The sequence below is a fragment of the Lissotriton vulgaris genome, unplaced genomic scaffold (genome assembly GCF_964263255.1).
Source record: "Lissotriton vulgaris unplaced genomic scaffold, aLisVul1.2 SCAFFOLD_2358, whole genome shotgun sequence".
Classification (NCBI taxonomy): Eukaryota; Metazoa; Chordata; class Amphibia; order Caudata; family Salamandridae; genus Lissotriton; species Lissotriton vulgaris.
In genome coordinates, this window is record NW_028252088.1 from 327755 (window position 1) to 349151 (window position 21397).

At 55.6% G+C, this 21397-nt stretch overlaps 1 protein-coding gene across 1 annotated transcript in view; it reads left to right on the forward strand.

The window, feature by feature from the left end:
• LOC147662679 (antigen peptide transporter 2-like) overlaps positions 1-21397 on the forward strand; it is a 205450-nt gene that overhangs the window by 175300 nt on the left and 8753 nt on the right. The window contains exon 7 of the mRNA XM_086950986.1: positions 14956-15084. Within this exon, the coding sequence (XP_086807112.1) occupies positions 14956-15084 (129 nt within the window). The remainder of the gene's footprint in view (positions 1-14955; positions 15085-21397) is intronic.

Sequence of the window (21397 nt, forward strand, 5' to 3'; positions counted from 1 at the left end):
CTTGTCACTGTTTTGTCTCCTTGCAGCAGACAGCACTCACGGTGCACATAGCGGGCGCATTGATACATGATGAGTGGGCTCGTCACTGTTTTGTCTCCTTGCAGCTGACAGCACTCACGGTACATGTAGCGGGTGCATTGATACATGATGAGTGGGCTCGTCACTGTTTTGTCTCCTTGCAGCTGACAGCACTCACGGTACATGTAGCGGGTGCATTGATACATGATGAGTGGGCTTGTCACTGTTTTGTCTCCTTGCAGCTGACAGCACTCACGGTGCATGTAGCGGGCGCATTGATACATAATGAGTGGGCTCGTCACTGTTTTGTCTCCTTGCAGCTGACAGCACTCACGGTACATGTAGCGGGTGCATTGATACATGATGAGTGGGCTTGTCACTGTTTTGTCTCCTTGCAGCTGACAGCACTCACGGTGCATGTAGTGGGTGCATTGATACATAATGAGTGGGCTTGTCACTGTTTTGTCTCCTTGCAGCAGACAGCACTCACGGTGCATGTAGCGGGCGCATTGATACATGATGAGTGGGCTCGTCACTGTTTTGTCTCCTTGCAGCTGACAGCACTCACGGTACATGTAGCGGGTGCATTGATACATAATGAGTGGCCTTGTCATTGTTTTGTCTCCTTGCAGCTGACAGCACTCACGGTGCATGTAGCGGGCGCATTGATACATAATGAGTGGGCTCGTCACTGTTTTGTCTCCTTGCAGCTGACAGCACTCACGGTGCATGTAGCGGGCGCATTGATACATAATGAGTGGGCTCGTCACTGTTTTGTCTCCTTGCAGCTGACAGCACTCACACTGCATGTAGTGGGCGCATTGATACATGATGAGTGGGTCTGTCTTTGTTTTGTCTCCTTGCAGCTGACAGCGCTCGCGGTGCATGTGGGGGGCGCATTTATACATAATGAGTGCAGTGGTGTTAGACGGACCGGGAGGGTCGGCCGAGACTACGGGGAGAGGTCTCCGGGGAGAGCCGTCTCCAACGACTGTACAGACGAGTAACTTCCCCCCCACAGACGGACACCACACAAGGTTGAAGGTTTAACGAGACTTTATATGCAATTCTTAGGTTACGATGATATGATACAAGGAGGTCTGGACTCAGGGGTCCCCTCGATTCTAGTCTCTGGTTTGGGGAAAGGGTAGCGGGACAGTCTTGTTACCAATGAGTGAAGAATAGCTCTCAATCCTCGAGCTCGGCGTTCTAGATGATCGGGCCGCGGCGGAGCCAGGCAGGTCCCGAGATGGACGAAGGAAAACGACGGTCCGCGGCGGAGCCTGCAGGTCCCGGTGAAGATGACGGTTACAACGGTCCGCGGCCACGCCAGCAGGTCCCGGTGAAGATGACGGTTACAACGGTCCGCGGCCACGCCAGCAGGTCCCGACGACGATGAAGGTGATGAAGGTTGCGAAGGCTGTGGCAGCGCCAACAGGCAGGACGATGGTGCACAAGACAGAGCTATGGCAGCGCCAGTAGTCTGTCTAGGATGAGTTCCTCTTTACGTCTCTCGACTCCAAGATACAACTGCCTTCCTGCTCTGGAGCTGCCCCAGTTATAGGGCTGGAGTGCTTTGATGTCCGGACCTTCGCACTTGGAGGTCGGGAGGTCCGGGATGAGGGGGTCCAGCCACCCAGCAGGGGGGTGGAGCCAGTGCCCGGGGAGGTGATGGGCGAGCGGCACTTGGCGGGGGAGAGCCATCGACACCTCTTTCTCCCATTGACTTGCCAAGTAGCCCGCTCACCTCCTGGGTGGATGGTGGTGCCGGGATGTCTGAGGCCTGGCCAGGCCCAGGGTTGAGGTCGGCCGGGGGCCAGGTGGCCACGTGGTGGAGTGTCCAAGATGGCGCCCCAGGATGGGCGCGTAGGCTGGCAGTGGATCGGACCCACGAGGTTGACATGCTCGAGGGCAGGGGTCCCTGAGGGGACGGAGGACGTGCAAGGGTGGTGTGTGGTACCTGCGGGACCGGGCTCAGGCCGGGTCGGGCCGGGGGAGAGCGGCCTTTCATGTGGCCTGTCCAACATGCGTCCCCCCCAGCTGAAGGCGGGGAGAGTTACCCATCCTCTTGGGGACTCTCCTCGTCGAGGCGGAAGAACCGGGACAGGCCATCCGCGTTGGCGTGATCTGGCCCAGGCCGGTGTTCGACTGTGAAGTCCATACCTTGTAGGGAGATGGACCAGCGTAGTAACTTCGGGTTTTCCCCCGCATCTGCATCAGCCACTGCAGGGGTCGGTGATCGGTCTGTACCCGAAAGTGTGTGCCAAAAAGGTAGGGCCGGAGCTTCTTGAGGGCCCATACCACAGCGAAGGCCTCCCGCTCTATGGTGCTCCAGCGCTGTTCTCGTGGTAGAAGTCGTCTGCTAATGAAGGCCACCGGTTGATCAAGGCCTTCGGTGTTCACTTGAGACAGGACTGCCCCAATGCCATGGTCGGAGGCATCCGTCTGGACGACAAACTCCCGGCTGTAGTCGGGGGCTTGGAGCACAGGGGCGGAACACATGGCGGCTTTCAATTGTTCAAAGGCAGCTTGACACTCTGGGGTCCAGTTGACTTTCTGGGGCTGGTTTTTCGACGTGAGTTCCGTGAGGGGTCCCACTATAGTACCATAGTCTTTCACGAACCTTCGGTAGTAACCTGTGAGGCCTAGGAAGGCTCGTACCTCAGTCTGTGTGATGGGGGGCTGCCAGGACTGGATGGCGGCAATTTTTAGCTGCAAAGGGGCCACCAGGCCGCTTCCCACCTGGTGCCCGAGGTAGGTTACAGACCCTTGTCCAATTTGACATTTGCTGGCCTTGATTGTGAGGCCAGCCCGCTGGAGGGCTTGCAGCACTGCTCGGAGGTGGTGGAGGTGCTCGGACCAATGGTGGCTGTACACAGCGATGTCGTCTAGGTAGGCGGCGCTGAATCCTTCGAGCCCCGCCAGGACCTGATTGACGAGCCGTTGGAATGTTGCTGGGGCGTTCTTCATGCCGAAGGGCATGACTGTGAAATGGTAATGGCCATCGGGTGTGGAAAAGGCAGAACGTTCTTGCGCCCGGGGTGTGAGGCCGATCTGCCAGTAGCCCGCCGTCAGGTCGAAGATACTGAGGTAGCGGGCAGCTCCCATGCGGTCGATCAGTTCATCTGCCCGAGGGATGGGATGTGCGTCTGTTCGGGTGACCGCGTTCAAGCCCCGGTAGTCGACGCAGAACCGAAGATCTGGGGTGGTGCCGGGGGCAGCTGCTTTGGGGACCAGTACTACCGGGCTGGCCCAGGGGCTGTCTGAAGCCTCGATGACCCCGAGTGTGAGCATCTTGGCTACTTCTTCCTGGATGCAGGCCCGTACCCGATCTGGCACGCGGTAGGCCCGGTGGCGGATAGGGGGGCTGTCCCCTGTGTCTACATCGTGCACACACCAGGAAGTGACACCTGGGGTGAGGGAGAACAGGCTGGCGAACTGTGATAGGAGAGCTTGACATTCCTGACGTTGCTCTCCGGTGAGGGTCTCCGAGAGTCGGACCCCATCCACGGAGCCGTCTTGCTCCCGAGTCCGTAGGAGGTCAGGGAGGGGCTCGGAGTCTTCTTCAGCCCCAGTGTCTGTGGCCATCAGGAGGCTGAGTTCTGTACGCACAAAGTGGGGCTTTAGTCTGTTAGCGTGGAGGACCCGGAGTGGGTTCCGGGAGGATTCCATGTCGATGAGATAGGTGGCAGGGCCCTTGCGCTCGATTACTTTGAAGGGCCCCGTCCATTTGTCTTGTAGGGCGCATGGCTCGGTGGGGGACATCACCCATACCTGTTGTCCAGGTTCAAATTCAATGGATGAGGCATTTCGGTCATACCACTTTTTCATGTCCTCTTGACTGGCCTCTAGGTTGGCTTTAGCCAGTTCCCGGAACCGCCGGGTCTGGTTGCGGAGGGTTAAGAGATACCGGAAGACATCTGGAGGGTTCTTTAACGGAGGCATCTCCCAGCCTTCTTTGACTAGGCTGAGCGGCCCTCGCACTGGGTGTCCATATAGCAGTTCAAATGGGCTGAAGCCCAGGGACTTCTGGGGGACCTCTCGATAAGCGAAGAGGAGGCACGGCAGCAGCACATCCCACTGGCGACGGAGGGGCTCTTCCAACCCCCCGATCATCCCCTTTAGCGTGCGGTTGAACCGCTCAACGAGTCCGTTCCCTTGAGGGTGATAGGGGGTCGTGAATTGGTAGGTGACCCCGCACTGTTGCCAGAGGGATTTCATGTATTTAGAAATAAAGTTCGTGCCTCTGTCGCTGACGACTTCTCGGGGGAAGCCCACACGGGAGAAGATCCCCATCAGAGCCCGGCCGACTACCGGGGCGGTCACAGTCCGCAGAGGGACAGCCTCAGGGTAGCGGGTGGCGTGGTCCACCAGCACCAAGATGAATCGATGGCCTTGTTTTGTACGCGGGTCCAGGGGCCCCACAATGTCTATTCCGACCCTCTCAAACGGGGTAGTGACCACGGGAAAAGGTTGTAGGGGAGCTTTTAGTTTGCGGCCGCTCTTTCCACTGGCTTGGCACGTGGGGCAAGATCGGCAATGCTGGTGCACATCGCTCCTCATTTTGGGCCAGAAGAAGTGGGTCACCAGGCGACTGTAGGTTTTATCTTGTCCCAGGTGTCCTGCCAGGGGGACATCGTGGGCCAGGTTTAACAGGAAGTCTCTAAAACGGAGGGGCACCACTAATACTCGGTTGCTCCCCAGCTCGGCGATTCTTTGCTCGCTGTACAGCAGATCATTGTCCCAGTAGACCCAATGAGTTCCGGAGGTATCCCCTGCGCTTTGGGCGAGCGCTTGCTGGCGGAGTCCCTCGAGGGAGGGACAGGTCTTCTGTTCTTGGCGAAATTGTTCTTGCGTGGGCCCCCCCTCTTGAGGCCACTGGTCGAGGTTAGCGAGGTCGGAAGGTTGAGCTGGTTCGGGGGGGATGTCACGGTCGGTGTTTTCGGCTGGGGCGACCGGAGGCGGTGGCGCCGGCCATTCGGGTTCTTCTGGGCGGTGTTTGGCACGGGCGGCCATGGACCGGGTGGTGACGCACGCCCAGTCCGGGACGCCTAACATCCCCAGGTGTTCTCTTCGCTCCACGGCTGCCCACGGAGAGCTTTCAAGGTCATTCCCCAGGAGGCAGTCTACGGGGGCATCGTCTCGGACCGTTACTTTCAACATGCCGGAGACCCCTCCCCATTCGAAAGGGACGCAGGCCATCCGACACAGACTTTCCGAGTTATCAGCTGATCGTACAGGGCAGAGAATGTTCGGTAGATACTGTTCTGGGGTCACCAGGTGACAGCGGACGGCTGTTACACTGGCCCCGGTGTCACGAAGGGCTTCGGCCCGGCGTCCATTGATGCTCACCCACTGGCTGTACTTCTGGGTGTTAGCGGGTAGGGGGACCCGCGGGACCATGTCTTTCCCCCCTAAGCATGCTAGAGCCATGGCGGCTGGCTCCCACTCTTGTTGCTCTTGTTCGTATTCTTCCTGCTCCTCGGAGATCTGTTCTTCCCCTAGGGCTGCAGCGGCCACTTGGCGGGGTCTTGGGCTCTGGTACTGCGGGCAGTTTGGGTCGTTGGCATAGTGGCCGACTCGTTGACATCGGTGACACGTGACATTGGCTCTGTACCCCGGTCGCGCCGGGGTGCTGCCCCGGTTGGCCGGAGGGGTGGTGCTGGTAGCGGGGGTGACCGGAGCGTTGTCTCTTCCTCGTCCTTGGCCCCCTCCTCCTCCTCTGGGTCGGTGCTGACCATTGTTGTTCCGGTTCTGTTCGTAGGACCCATTCCGGCCCACTCTGGTGATCTCCCACCGGTCAGCTTCGGCTGCGAGCTGCCGGGGATCCGTTAACTTGCTGTCGAGGAGGTGCTGGCGGAGTTCAATAAAGCAATTGTTCGACAGGTGCTCCCATACTATCAGATTGAACAGTTGTTCGTAGGTCGTGACGTTGCTTCCTCTGATCCAGCCCTCGAAGGCTCGGCTAAAGTATGTTACATAGTCCACCCAAGTTGTACCCGGGATGCGGGTGCAGTCTCGGAACCTCTGACGGTACATCTCGGGTGTGAGGCCATAGCGGGTGAGGAGTGCCGCTTTCATATGGTCATAGGAGGTCATCTGGTGGTCCGGGAGCTGTAGCAGGGTGTCGCGGCCCTCATTGAGGAATCTCCCCCATAGACCGGCTCCCCAGTCGCTTCTATCGATCCGGTGTGCAGTCATAGCGATTTCATAGGCCTTAAACCATTGCTGGATGTCGTCCTCTCGGAAATATTCTCGGACCACATCCTTGGGGATGTGTACCTTTTTCTCTGTGATCCCTGAGGTGTGGGGTCGCTCGGGCACCCCTGCTTCTTTATTCTGCTTGCGCAGGTTGATCTCGGCTAGGTTCCGTTCGTGTTCGTACGCCAGTTTTTTTTCCTCGAGCTCCCTTTGTCTTTGTTTCTCCTCTCTTTCTTCTCGGAGACGCAGGTGCTCTAAGTTGATTTTTTGTTCGGCCAACTTAAGTTCAATGTCCATTTTGAGTCGGGCCATTTCCAGCTCGTGTAGTCGGGTTCTTTCTCTTTCCTGGATCTCGTCTTGCGAGAGACCCGTTCTTTGCCCTTCAGGGGCCGTGGTGGTTTTTTCTGCGGTGCTTTGATCAGGGGTTCCGGCAGCCCCAGTCTCTGCCCAAGATTCTAGGGCATGCTTAAAATCGTCCTTGGTGCTTAGTCCGGTGGTAGCGATACCTAGTTCGATGCAGAATTGTTTTAGTTCACGATGGCTGTACTCCTCCAATTTCTCCATTTGGAATTTCTCGGTTGATCCGCCTTCTTTAGTTGTCATTGTGATTTCGTCGTGGGGTGAGCTACTCTCTGTACGTTTACGCGGTGATTCGGATCGCGCCGCTGGCCACCAATGTTAGACGGACCGGGAGGGTCGGCCGAGACTACGGGGAGAGGTCTCCGGGGAGAGCCGTCTCCAACGACTGTACAGACGAGTAACTTCCCCCCCACAGACGGACACCACACAAGGTTGAAGGTTTAACGAGACTTTATATGCAATTCTTAGGTTACGATGATATGATACAAGGAGGTCTGGACTCAGGGGTCCCCTCGATTCTAGTCTCTGGTTTGGGGAAAGGGTAGCGGGACAGTCTTGTTACCAATGAGTGAAGAATAGCTCTCAATCCTCGAGCTCGGCGTTCTAGATGATCGGGCCGCGGCGGAGCCAGGCAGGTCCCGAGATGGACGAAGGAAAACGACGGTCCGCGGCGGAGCCTGCAGGTCCCGGTGAAGATGACGGTTACAACGGTCCGCGGCCACGCAAGCAGGTCCCGGTGAAGATGACGGTTACAACGGTCCGCGGCCACGCCAGCAGGTCCCGACGACGATGAAGGTGATGAAGGTTGCGAAGGCTGTGGCAGCGCCAACAGGCAGGACGATGGTGCACAAGACAGAGCTATGGCAGCGCCAGTAGTCTGTCTAGGATGAGTTCCTCTTTACGTCTCTCGACTCCAAGATACAACTGCCTTCCTGCTCTGGAGCTGCCCCAGTTATAGGGCTGGAGTGCTTTGATGTCCGGACCTTCGCACTTGGAGGTCGGGAGGTCCGGGATGAGGGGGTCCAGCCACCCAGCAGGGGGGTGGAGCCAGTGCCCGGGGAGGTGATGGGCGAGCGGCACTTGGCGGGGGAGAGCCATCGACACCTCTTTCTCCCATTGACTTGCCAAGTAGCCCGCTCACCTCCTGGGTGGATGGTGGTGCCGGGATGTCTGAGGCCTGGCCAGGCCCAGGGTTGAGGTCGGCCGGGGGCCAGGTGGCCACGTGGTGGAGTGTCCAAGATGGCGCCCCAGGATGGGCGCGTAGGCTGGCAGTGGATCGGACCCACGAGGTTGACATGCTCGAGGGCAGGGGTCCCTGAGGGGACGGAGGACGTGCAAGGGTGGTGTGTGGTACCTGCGGGACCGGGCTCAGGCCGGGTCGGGCCGGGGGAGAGCGGCCTTTCATGTGGCCTGTCCAACAAGTGGGCTTGTCACTGTTTTGTCTCCTTGCTGCTGACAGCACTCATGGTGCATGTAGCGGGCGCTTTGATACATGAGGAGTGGGCTCGTCACTGTTTTGTCTCCTTGCAGCTGACAGCGCTCGCGGTGCATGTGGCGGGCGCATTGGTACATGATGAGTGGGCTTGTCACTGTTTTGTCTCCTTGCAGCTGACAGCACTCATGGTGCATGTAGCGGGCGCTTTGATACATGAGGAGTGGGCTCGTCACTGTTTTGTCTCCTTGCAGCTGACAGCGCTCGCGGTGCATGTGGCGGGCGCATTGATACATAATGAGTGGGCTCGTCACTGTTTTGTCTCCTTGCAGCTGACAGCACTCAGGGTGCATGTAGCGGGCGCATTGATACATAATGAGTGCAGTGGGCTTGTCACTTTTTTGTCTCCTTGCAGCTGGCTGTGCTCTCGGTGCATGTGGCGGGCGCATTGATAAATGATGAGTGGCTCGTCACTGTTTTGTCTCCTTGCAGCTGGCTGTGCTCGCGGTGCATGTGGCGGAGCGCATTGATACATAATGAGTGGGCTCGTCACTGTTTTGTGTCCTTGCAGCTGACGGCGCTCGTGGTGCATGTGGCAGGGCGCATTGATACATGATAAGTGGGCTTGTCACTGTTTTGTCTCCTTGCAGCTGACAGCGCTCGCGGTGCATGTGGCAGGGCGCATTGATACATAATGAGTGGGCTCGTCACTGTTTTGTCTCCTTGCAGCTGACAGTGCTCGCGGTGCATGTAGCGGGCGCATTGATACATAATGAGTGGGCTCGTCACTGTTTTGTCTCCTTGCAGCTGACAGCACTCACGGTGCATGTGGCGGGCGCATTGATACATAATAAATGCAGTGGGCTTGTCACTGTTTTGTCTCCTTGCAGCTGACAGCGCTCGTGGTGCATGTGGCAGGGCGCATTGATACATGAGGAGTGGGCTCGTCACTGTTTTGTCTCCTTGCAGCTGACAGCACTCACGGTGCATGTAGCGGGCGCATTGATACATAATGAGTGGGCTCGTCACTGTTTTGTCTCCTTGCAGCTGACAGCACTCACGGTGCATGTAGTGGGCGCATTGATACATGATGAGTGGGCTTGTCACTGTTTTGTCTCCTTGCAGCTGACAGCACTCACGGTGCATGTAGCGGGCGCATTGATACATGATGTGTGGGCTTGTCACTGTTTTGTCTCCTTGCAGCTGACAGCACTCACGGTGCATGTAGCGGGCGCATTGATACATAATGAGTGGGCTCGTCACTGTTTTGTCTCCTTGCAGCTGACAGCACTCATGGTGCATGTAGTGGGCGCATTGATACATAATGAGTGGGCTTGTCATTGTTTTGTCTCCTTGCAGCAGACAGCGCTCGCGGTGCATGTAGTGCGCGCATTGATACATGATGAGTGGGCTTGTCACTGTTTTGTCTCCTTGCAGCTGACAGCACTCACGGTGCATGTAGCGGGCGCATTGATACATAATGAGTGGGCTTGTCACTGTTTTGTCTCCTTGCAGCAGACAGCACTCACGGTGCATGTAGCGGGCGCATTGATACATGATGAGTGGGCTCGTCACTGTTTTGTCTCCTTGCAGCTGACAGCACTCACGGTACATGTAGCGGGCGCATTGATACATGATGAGTGGGCTCGTCACTGTTTTGTCTCCTTGCAGCTGACAGCACTCACGGTACATGTAGCGGGTGCATTGATACATGATGAGTGGGCTCGTCACTGTTTTGTCTCCTTGCAGCTGACAGCACTCACGGTGCATGTAGCGGGCGCATTGATACATAATGAGTGGGCTCGTCACTGTTTTGTCTCCTTGCAGCTGACAGCACTCACGGTACATGTAGCGGGTGCATTGATACATGATGAGTGGGCTTGTCACTGTTTTGTCTCCTTGCAGCTGACAGCACTCACGGTGCATGTAGCGGGCGCATTGATACATAATGAGTGGGCTTGTCACTGTTTTGTCTCCTTGCAGCAGACAGCACTCACGGTGCATGTAGCGGGCGCATTGATACATGATGAGTGGGCTCGTCACTGTTTTGTCTCCTTGCAGCTGACAGCACTCACGGTACATGTAGCGGGTGCATTGATACATAATGAGTGGCCTTGTCATTGTTTTGTCTCCTTGCAGCTGACAGCACTCACGGTGCATGTAGCGGGCGCATTGATACATAATGAGTGGGCTCGTCACTGTTTTGTCTCCTTGCAGCTGACAGCACTCACAGTGCATGTAGCGGGCGCATTGATACATAATGAGTGGGCTTGTCACTGTTTTGTCTCCTTGCAGCTGACAGCACTCACACTGCATGTAGTGGGCGCATTGATACATGATGAGTGGGTCTGTCATTGTTTTGTCTCCTTGCAGCTGACAGCGCTCGCGGTGCATGTGGGGGGTGCATTTATACATAATGAGTGCAGTGGGCTTGTCACTGTTTTGTCTCCTTGCAGCTGACAACGCTCGCGGTGCATGTGGGGGGCGCATTGATACATGATGAGTGGGCTTGTCACTGTTTTGTCTCCTTGCAGCTGACAGCACTCACGGTACATGTAGCGGGCGCATTGATACATAATGAGTGGGCTCGTCACTGTTTTGTCTCCTTGCAGCTGACAGCACTCACGGTACATGTAGTGGGCGCATTGATACATGATGAGTGGGCTTGTCACTGTTTTGTCTCCTTGCAGCTGACAGCACTCATGGTGCATGTAGCGGGCGCTTTGATACATGAGGAGTGGGCTCGTCACTGTTTTGTCTCCTTGCAGCTGACAGCGCTCACGGTGCATGTGGCGGGCGCATTGATACATAATGAGTGGGCTCGTCACTGTTTTGTCTCCTTGCAGCTGACAGCACTCACGGTGCATGTAGCGGGCGTATTGATACATGATAAGTGGGCTTGTCACTGTTTTGTCTCCTTGCAGCTGACAGCGCTCGCGGTGCATGTGGCGGGCGCATTGATACATAATGAGTGGGCTCGTCACTGTTTTGTCTCCTTGCAGCTGACAGCACTCACGGTACATGTAGCGGGCGCATTGATACATGATGAGTGGGCTCGTCACTGTTTTGTCTCCTTGCAGCTGACAGCGCTCGCGGTGCATGTGGCGGGCGCATTGATACATAATGAGTGGGCTCATCACTGTTTTGTCTCCTTGCAGCTGACAGCACTCAGGGTGCATGTAGCGGGCGCATTGATACATAATGAGTGCAGTGGGCTTGTCACTTTTTTGTCTCCTTGCAGCTGGCTGTGCTCGCGGTGCATGTGGCGGGGCGCATTGATACATGATGAGTGGGCTTGTCACTGTTTTGTCTCCTTGCAGCTGACAGCGCTCGTGGTGCATGTGGCGGGCGCATTGATAAATGATGAGTGGCTCGTCACTGTTTTGTCTCCTTGCAGCTGGCTGTGCTCGCGGTGCATGTGGCGGAGCGCATTGATACATAATGAGTGGGCTCGTCACTGTTTTGTGTCCTTGCAGCTGACGGCGCTCGTGGTGCATGTGGCAGGGCGCATTGATACATGATAAGTGGGCTTGTCACTGTTTTGTCTCCTTGCAGCTGACAGCACTCGCGGTGCATGTGGCAGGGCGCATTGATACATAATGAGTGGGCTCGTCACTGTTTTGTCTCCTTGCAGCTGACAGTGCTCGCGGTGCATGTAGCGGGCGCATTGATACATAATGAGTGGGCTCGTCACTGTTTTGTCTCCTTGCAGCTGACAGCACTCACGGTGCATGTGGCGGGCGCATTGATACTTAATAAATGCAGTGGGCTTGTCACTGTTTTGTCTCCTTGCAGCTGACAGCGCTCGTGGTGCATGTGGCAGGGCGCATTGATACATGAGGAGTGGGCTCGTCACTGTTTTGTCTCCTTGCAGCTGACAGCACTCACGGTGCATGTAGCGGGCGCATTGATACATAATGAGTGGGCTCGTCACTGTTTGGTCTCCTTGCAGCTGACAGCACTCATGGTGCATGTAGCGGGCGCTTTGATACATGAGGAGTGGGCTCGTCACTGTTTTGTCTCCTTGCAGCTGACAGCGCTCACGGTGCATGTGGCGGGCGCATTGATACATAATGAGTGGGCTCGTCACTGTTTTGTCTCCTTGCAGCTGACAGCACTCACGGTGCATGTAGCGGGCGTATTGATACATGATAAGTGGGCTTGTCACTGTTTTGTCTCCTTGCAGCTGACAGCGCTCGCGGTGCATGTGGCGGGCGCATTGATACATAATGAGTGGGCTCGTCACTGTTTTGTCTCCTTGCAGCTGACAGCACTCACGGTACATGTAGCGGGCGCATTGATACATGATGAGTGGGCTCGTCACTGTTTTGTCTCCTTGCAGCTGACAGCGCTCGCGGTGCATGTGGCGGGCGCATTGATACATAATGAGTGGGCTCATCACTGTTTTGTCTCCTTGCAGCTGACAGCACTCAGGGTGCATGTAGCGGGCGCATTGATACATAATGAGTGCAGTGGGCTTGTCACTTTTTTGTCTCCTTGCAGCTGGCTGTGCTCGCGGTGCATGTGGCGGGGCGCATTGATACATGATGAGTGGGCTTGTCACTGTTTTGTCTCCTTGCAGCTGACAGCGCTCGTGGTGCATGTGGCGGGCGCATTGATAAATGATGAGTGGCTCGTCACTGTTTTGTCTCCTTGCAGCTGGCTGTGCTCGCGGTGCATGTGGCGGAGCGCATTGATACATAATGAGTGGGCTCGTCACTGTTTTGTGTCCTTGCAGCTGACGGCGCTCGTGGTGCATGTGGCAGGGCGCATTGATACATGATAAGTGGGCTTGTCACTGTTTTGTCTCCTTGCAGCTGACAGCACTCGCGGTGCATGTGGCAGGGCGCATTGATACATAATGAGTGGGCTCGTCACTGTTTTGTCTCCTTGCAGCTGACAGTGCTCGCGGTGCATGTAGCGGGCGCATTGATACATAATGAGTGGGCTCGTCACTGTTTTGTCTCCTTGCAGCTGACAGCACTCACGGTGCATGTGGCGGGCGCATTGATACATAATAAATGCAGTGGGCTTGTCACTGTTTTGTCTCCTTGCAGCTGACAGCGCTCGTGGTGCATGTGGCAGGGCGCATTGATACATGAGGAGTGGGCTCGTCACTGTTTTGTCTCCTTGCAGCTGACAGCACTCACGGTGCATGTAGCGGGCGCATTGATACATAATGAGTGGGCTCGTCACTGTTTTGTCTCCTTGCAGCTGACAGCACTCATGGTGCATGTAGTGGGCGCATTGATACATGATGAGTGGGCTTGTCACTGTTTTGTCTCCTTGCAGCTGACAGCACTCACGGTGCATGTAGCGGGCGCATTGATACATGATGTGTGGGCTTGTCACTGTTTTGTCTCCTTGCAGCTGACAGCACTCACGGTGCATGTAGCGGGCGCATTGATACATAATGAGTGGGCTTGTCACTGTTTTGTCTCCTTGCAGCTGACAGCACTCATGGTGCATGTAGTGGGCGCATTGATACATGATGAGTGGGCTTGTCACTGTTTTGTCTCCTTGCAGCTGGCTGTGCTCGCGGTGCATGTGGCGGGCGCATTGATACATGATAAGTGGGCTTGTCACTGTTTTGTCTCCTTGCAGCTGACAGCACTCACGGTACATGTAGCGGGTGCATTGATACATGATGAGTGGGCTTGTCACTGTTTTGTCTCCTTGCAGCTGACAGCACTCACGGTGCATGTAGCGGGTGCATTGATACATGATGAGTGGGCTTGACACTGTTTTGTCTCCTTGCAGCTGACAGCACTCACGGTACATGTAGCGGGCGCATTGATACATAATGAGTGGGCTCGTCACTGTTTTGTCTCCTTGCAGCTGACAGCACTCACGGTACATGTAGCGGGCGCATTGATACATGATGAGTGGGCTTGTCACTGTTTTGTCTCCTTGCAGCTGACAGCACTCGCGATGCATGTGGCGGGGCGCATTGATACATAATGAGTGGGCTTGTCATTGTTTTGTCTCCTTGCAGCAGACAGCGCTCGCGGTGCATGTGGCGGGCGCATTGATACATAATGAGTGGGCTCGTCACTGTTTTGTCTCCTTGCAGCTGACAGTGCTCGCGGTGCATGTAGCGGGCGCATTGATACATGATGAGTGCAGTGGGCTTGTCACTTTTTTGTCTCCTTGCAGCTGACTGTGCTCGCGGTGCATGTGGCTGGGCGCATTGATACATGATGAGTGGGCTCGTCACTGTTTTGTCTCCTTGCAGCTGACAGCGCTCGCGGTGCATGTGGGGGGCGCATTGATAAATGATGAGTGGCTCGTCACTGTTTTGTCTCCTTGCAGCTGGCTGTGCTCGCGGTGCATGTGGCGGGCGCATTGATACATAATGAGTGGGCTCGTCACTGTTTTGTCTCCTTGCAGCTGACAGCGCTCGTGGTGCATGTGGCAGGGCGCATTGATACATGATAAGTGGGCTTGTCACTGTTTTGTCTCCTTGCAGCTGGCAGCGCTCGCGGTCCATGTGGCAGGGCGCATTGATACATAATGAGTGGGCTCGTCACTGTTTTGTCTCCTTGCAGCTGACAGTGCTCGCGGTGTATGTAGCGGGCGCATTGATACATGATGAGTGGGTCTGTCATTGTTTTGTCTCCTTGCAGCAGACAGCACTCGCGGTGCATGTGGCGGGCGCATTGATACATAATGAGTGGGCTCGTCACTGTTTTGTCTCCTTGCAGCTGACAGCACTCACGGTGCATGTAGCGGGCGCATTTATACATAATGAGTGCAGTGGGCTTGTCACTGTTTTGTCTCCTTGCAGCTGACAGCGCTCGCGGTGCATGTGGCGGGGCGCATTGATACATGAGGAGTGGGCTCGTCACTGTTTTGTCTCCTTGCAGCTGACAGCGCTCGCGGTGCATGTGGCGGGCGCATTGATACATGATGAGTGGGCTCGTCACTGTTTTGTCTCCTTGCAGCTGGCTGTGCTCGCGGTGCATGTGGCGATGCTGTACCTTGGGCAGCACCTGGTCCAGAGCGGTAGAATAAGCAGTGGGCGTCTCGTCTCGTTCATCATATTCCAGATGGAGGCTGGAGACCACATAAGGGTAAGTGCATTGGGACCCTTGCTAACCGGTGCTACTAAATGTAGATAATTGTGCTTCAGATAGTGAGATATTCTGCTGAAATACTGTCCCTGTACTTCCCATCGCTATCCAGCACCCAGCTGAGCAACACACCATAGCATACAAAAGCATGCTTGAATTAATCTCAGCCACAGGTAAATACTCAGGGCCCCATTCCTTTGTTATTTTATACACCATGCCATCTCAGTTTGGACCCAGTAATATGCAAATCAGTCTTGTCCCTGCTCCAATGGGAACAGTCCAGCTGAAATTGCCAAGCCAGGTCCTCTATGGACTGGAATACGAGCAACCAAGGACCGATTTCACCCTTGTTATGGGCTCATCAGGCAGTACAGCTTGGTTCCAGTGACACAGTGTGAACGTGACCCACATCTGGGCATACCCGCCCCACTTAGGGTGAAACAATAAAGTATACAAATAAAGTGATGGATGGAATGCTAAAAGGAATCTCAGACACTGGTAATTACTCCAGGTCTGCAACCCAGTCCATCGTTATTTTGCACATCATGGCACCTCAGTTTAAATCCAGCCATATGCAAATCAGTCTTGACCACGTTCCTCATGGGAACAGTCCAGCCCAAATTGCCAGGCTGGGTCCTCCCTAAACCGGAACGCAAGCATCTCATGACTAGTTTTGTCCTTGTTAGGGCTTATCAGTTGGGTACAGCTTGGTTCCAGTGGCACAGCGTACCCTGGACTCATGGCTGGGCAAATCTCTCCCACTGACCAAGGAACTATTTCACTCTTGTGATGGGATCAGCAGCTGGGTATGCCTTGGTTCAAGTGAGAGTATCCACAGACCCACGTCTGGGCACACCCGTCCTACTTATGGTGTCACACTGAAATATACAAAAAAGTGATGCCTGGAAGGCTTGACTGAATCTCAGGCACTGGTAATTACTAGGGCCCCGACCCAGTCCATCATTATTTTGCACATTGTGACCAGTTAGTTTGGACCCCGCTATATGCAAATCAGCCTTGATCCTGCTCCAATAGGAATAGTTCAGCCTGAACGGCCAGGCCAGATCCTCCCTGAACCAGAACACAAGCAATCCATGACCACTGGACCCAAGCTATATTCAAATGAAAAGTACCAATCAGGGTAAAACCGCCCTTGGGTTGCTTGTGCATTGGTTCCCTGGTTTACCATCTCAACTAGCTTTAGCTATTTGTGTTTCAGACATGGATGTATTCTGCAGGAATACTGTCCATGTGACACTGTCACCCTGCTGAACCACACAGACGAGAAGTGGTTCCTGCCTCTAGAAGAAGCTTAGGCACAAAGCTCTGGTTACATAGTGCCTGGGTGTCTTGTGGCAGATGGTGCTAGGATCTGCGGGTCTTTAAAGTTTCTCCAAGTGCAGACAGTGTATGGGGTCTGAGTGTACGCAGTGCTTTGAATGACAAGCTCACCATAATGTATCAAGTCAATCACTCAATCAGAGTACTTGTAAAGCTCGCTACTTACCCGTGAGGGACTCAAGGTGCTGAGGGGAGGGGGTGCTGCTACTGTTCGAAGAGCCAGGTCTTGAGGAGTCTTCTGAAGGCGAGTAGGTCTTGGGTCTGCCTTATGTGGGTAGGGAGGGTTTTCCAGGTCCTGGAGGCGAGGTAAGAGAAGGATCTGCCACCGGAGGTCGTACATTGGATGTTGGATGCGGGGGACAGTGGCGAGGGCGAGGCTGGCGGATGGGGGTGTGGAAGTTGAGTTTGCTGTTCAGGTAGGCTGGTCCGGCGTTGTGGAGTGCTTTGTGTGTGTGGGTGAGGAGCTTGAAAGTGATCCTCTTGTCGATGGGGAGCCAGTGTAGGCTTCTCAGGTGGGGGGTGATGTGGTTGCGGCGGGGGACGTTGACAATCAGTCTGGCGGAGGCGTTTTGGATGCGTTGTAGTCGTCGTAGGTGTTTGGCTGGGATTCCTGCGTAGAGTGCGTTGCCATAGTCCAGTCTGCTGCTGACGAGGACATGTGTCACCGTTCTTCTTGTTTCCGTCGGAATCCACTTGTAGATCCTGCGGAGCATGCGGAGGGTGTTTTAGCAGGAGGAGGAGACGGCGTTTACCTGTTTGGACATGGAGAGGGAGGAGTCGAGGATGAATCCTAGGTTGCGTCCATTGTCGGTGGGTGTTGGTGCTGTTCCCATTGTGGTCGGCCACCAGGAGTCGTCCCAGGCTGAGGGGGTGGGTCCGAGGATGAGGACCTCCATCTTGTCCGAGTTCAGCTTTAGCCGGCTCTCCTCATCCAGTCGGTGACAGCCTTCATTCCCTCGTGGAGGTTGGTTTTGGCGGTGTGTGGGTCTTTGGTGAGGGTGAGGATGAGCTGGGTGTCGTCCGTGTAGGAGATGATGTTGAGGTCGTGATGGCGGGCCACTTGTGCGAGGGGGGCCATGTAGACGTTGAACAGCATAGGGCTGAGGGATGAGCCCTGGGGGACGCCGCAGATGATGTTTCGTGGCTTCGGATCGGAAGGGTGGGAGGCGGATGCTCTGTGTTCTGCTGGAGAGGAAGGACGTGGTCCAGTTAAGGGCCTTCTCTTGGATTCCGGCTTCTAGGAGGCGTGTCTTTAGAGTGCGATGGCAGACCCTGTCGAAGGCGGCCGACAGGTCCAGGAGGATGAGGGCTGATGTTTCGCTGTTGTCTAGTTGGTGCCTGATGTCGTCCGTGGCGGCAATGAGGGCTGTCTCGGTGCTGTGGTTTCGTCTGAATCTGGACTGGGAAGAGTCCAAGATGTTGTTGTCTTCGAGGTGTCGGGTCAGTTGCATGTTGACGATTTTCTCGATGACTTTTGCCGGGAACGGGAGCAAAGAGATGGGCCGGAAGTTCTTGAGGTCCTTGAGGTCCGCTTTGGGCTTCTTGAGGAGGGCATTGATTTCGGCGTGCTTCCAGCTTACCGGGAATGTAGCTGTTTCGAAGGAGATAGTGATGACCTTCCGTAGTTGGGGTGCGATGGCTGCGTCTGCTTTGTTGAATACGTGGTGTGGGCATTGGTCTGACGGAGATCCTGAGTGGATGGAGTTCATGACCTTGCGTGTCTCGTCGTCGTTGACGTTTGACCAGGAGGTCAGGCGATTGGCGCTGGTGGTGTTCACAGGAGAGGTGGCGTCTGGCGTAGTCGGGCGGTCGTGGTGTTGAAGTTGTCGTGGATGTCATCGATCTTGTGGTGGAACAAGATGGCTAGTGAGTCGCACAGTTCTTGTGAGGGCGGGATGTCATTGGTGTTAGCGCTGGGGTTGGAGAGTTCCTTTACGATGCTGTAGAGCTCTTTGCTATCATGTGCATTGTTGTCCAGGCGGTTTTTGAAGGAGGATCTCTTGGCTAGTCTGATGAGGTGGTGATGTCTGCGTGTGGCGTCCTTATGGGCTGCGCGGTTGTCCGGTGTGCGTTCCTGGAGCCATATTTTCTCCAGTTTCGGGCATATGCGTTTGGAGGTCTGGAGCTCGTCGGTGAACCAGGTGGCTCTCTTGCTGGCGTGGTTGTTGGAGGGTTTCTTGAGCGGGGCGAGGGTTTTGGCGCAGTCGTCGATCCACTGTCTGAGGTTGCGGGCTGCGGCGTCGGGGTCAGTGGGTGGGTTCTGGGCTAGGGTGGTGATCAGCTGTTCGTCGGTGACTTTGCTCCAGCAGCGGCAAGGTAGCTGTTGGGTGCGGTGGTGTGTGGTTGGTTTCTTGAAGGTGAAATGGATGCAGCGGTGGTCGGTCCAGTAGAGTTCGGTGGTGTGGTTGAAGGTGACGTGGGAGCCTGTGGAGAAGACGGGGTCCAGCATGTGGCCGGCGGCGTGGGTGGGTGCGGTGATGAGTTGTCTGAGGCCGAGGTTGGCGAGGTTGTCGATCAGGGTGGTGGAGTTGGCGTCGTTGTTGTTCTCGAGGTGGAAGTTCAGGTCCCCGAGGGGGATGTCGTCCGCGGAGGCGAGTGCGTGGGTGCTGGCGAGGTCGGCGATGGAGTTGCTGAACTGAGTCCAGGGTCCACGGGGCCTCTGAGGGTGGTGTTGGGATTGGTGTGGATCCGGAAGTGCAGCTGTTCGGTGGTGTTGAGGGTATCGCTTGTGTGGGTTGCGACCTTGAGGGTGGACTTGTGGACGATGGTTATTCCTCCTCTGACTCCGTTGGTGCGGTCCCTGCGGGTGATGTTGTAGCTGTCCGGGAAGGCTATAGCAATGTTGGGTGCCGAGGAGTCGTTCCACCAGGTCTCGGTCAGGAAGGCCACATCTGGGGCGGAGGTATCGAGCTGATCCCAGAGCTCGATGGCGTGTTTGCGTGCGGAGCGGGTGTTGAGGAGTATGCAGCAGAGGTGGTTGGGTTAGGTACTTGGAGGTTTGGTGGTTCTGTCGCAGGTGAAGCTGCAGGTGCGGCAGGAGAATGGTCCGTTGCAGGTGTAGTTTCGGCTGGCGTTGAGTGTGTGGAGGGTGCTGGTGTCGTAGTGGAGTCTGATGGCGTGGCGGATCCAGGGGTTCTGGCGCTGGGCGCGGTCCAGAGGCGGACGGGCGCAGACGGGCGTGCCAGCGGCCCTGCCGCCATTTAAGGCGGGGAGGGAGGGAGGAGCAGCTGGGAGGCGGGAGCGGGGTAGCGAGGGGGTGATCAGGGGGTCCGTGATGGGAATCGGATGAGGGCACAGAAGGAAAAAAGAAGGGAGGGGGGGAACCGGGCAGGGTGCTAAGAATGAGGGCAGGAAAACTTAAAATACAATGCTAAATGGCACACAGCAGTGGGTAATAAAGTGGCAGCAGATAGGAATAAGACAAAACAGTCAGCACAGCAGGATAGAACTTATGGCAGCGAGGGGGAAGGCACTGGCACACAGGTGGAGCTGTGCGGCAGGAGGGGAGCGACTTGGCCTGCAAGCAGGGTCAAGGGTCGCTCCCACACACACAGTGTGCACCTAATGTTTCCACATCCTACGCATTCTGCAAAATATCTTCAAACTGTTGCTTCTGGCCAACAGATGGAGTGTCAGACAATCATACATTATCAGCAGGATGGACTAAGACAACAGTCTCTACACCTGAATCTCCAAACAACTCATACACAGATCATCCAGAATGCAGCCGCAAGACTCATACTCGGCCTCTCACGCTCCACCCACACCACACTGCACCTCATGAAGCTTCAATGGCTCCCATTCACACGCAAAGCCACTTCAAACTTCTCAGGCACACATACAAAGCCCTACACAACACAGGACCAGAATACCTAAACATCTGCACGCACACACCAACCTATCAGACACCTCCACTCTGCCTCACTCTCACTCGCACACATGCCCTGGATTTGCAAAAGCAAAATTAGAGGTCGCTCATTCTCCTACATCACACCTAAGACCTGGAACGACCTCCCTCAGCACCTCAGAGCTATATTCTCGCTTCTTGAGACCTCCCACAACACAGCACAGCCTCCTCCTCACTTCTCGAGACCTCCCACAACACATCAGAGCCTCCTCCTCACTTCTTGAGACTTCACTCAAAACATCAAAGCCTCCTCCTCCCTTCTTGAGTCCTCCCTCAACACATCAGTCTCCTCCTCACTTCTTGAGACCTACCTCAACACATCAGTCTCCTCCTCTCTTCTTGAGACCTCCCTTAACACCTCAGAGCCTCCTCCTCGCTTCTTGAGACCTCCCTCTACACATCAGAGCCTCCTCCTCGCTTCTTCAGACCTCCCTCAACACATCAAAGCCTCCTCACTTCTTGAGACCTACCTCAACACATCAGTCTCCTCCTCACGTCTTGAGACCTCCCTGAACACAGCAACGCCTCTCCTCTCTTCTTGAGACCTCCCTCAACACATCAAAGCCTCCTCCTCGCTTCTTGAGACCTCCCTCTACACATCAGAGCCTCCTCCTCACTTCTTGAGACCTCCCTCTACACATCAGAGCCTCCTCCTCACTTCTTGAGACCTCCGTCAACACACCAGAGCCTCCTCCTCACTTCTCGAGACCTCCCTGAACACATCAGAGCCTCCTCCTCACTTCTTGAGACCTCCCTGAGCACACCAAAGCCTCTCCTCTCTTCTTGAGACCTCCCTCAACACGTCAGAGCATCCTCCTTGCTTCTTGAGACCTCTCTCTACACATCAGAGCCTCGTCCTCACTTCTTGGGACCTCCCTCTACACATCCGAGCCTCCTCCTCGCTTCTTGAGACCTCCCACAACAACTCGGAGCCCCCTCCTCACATCTGAGCCTCCTCCTCGCTTCTTGAGACCTCCCTCAATCCATCAGAGCCTCCTCCTCACTTCTTGAGACCTCCCTCAACACATCAGAGCCTCCTCCTCTCTTCTTGAGACCTCCCTCAAC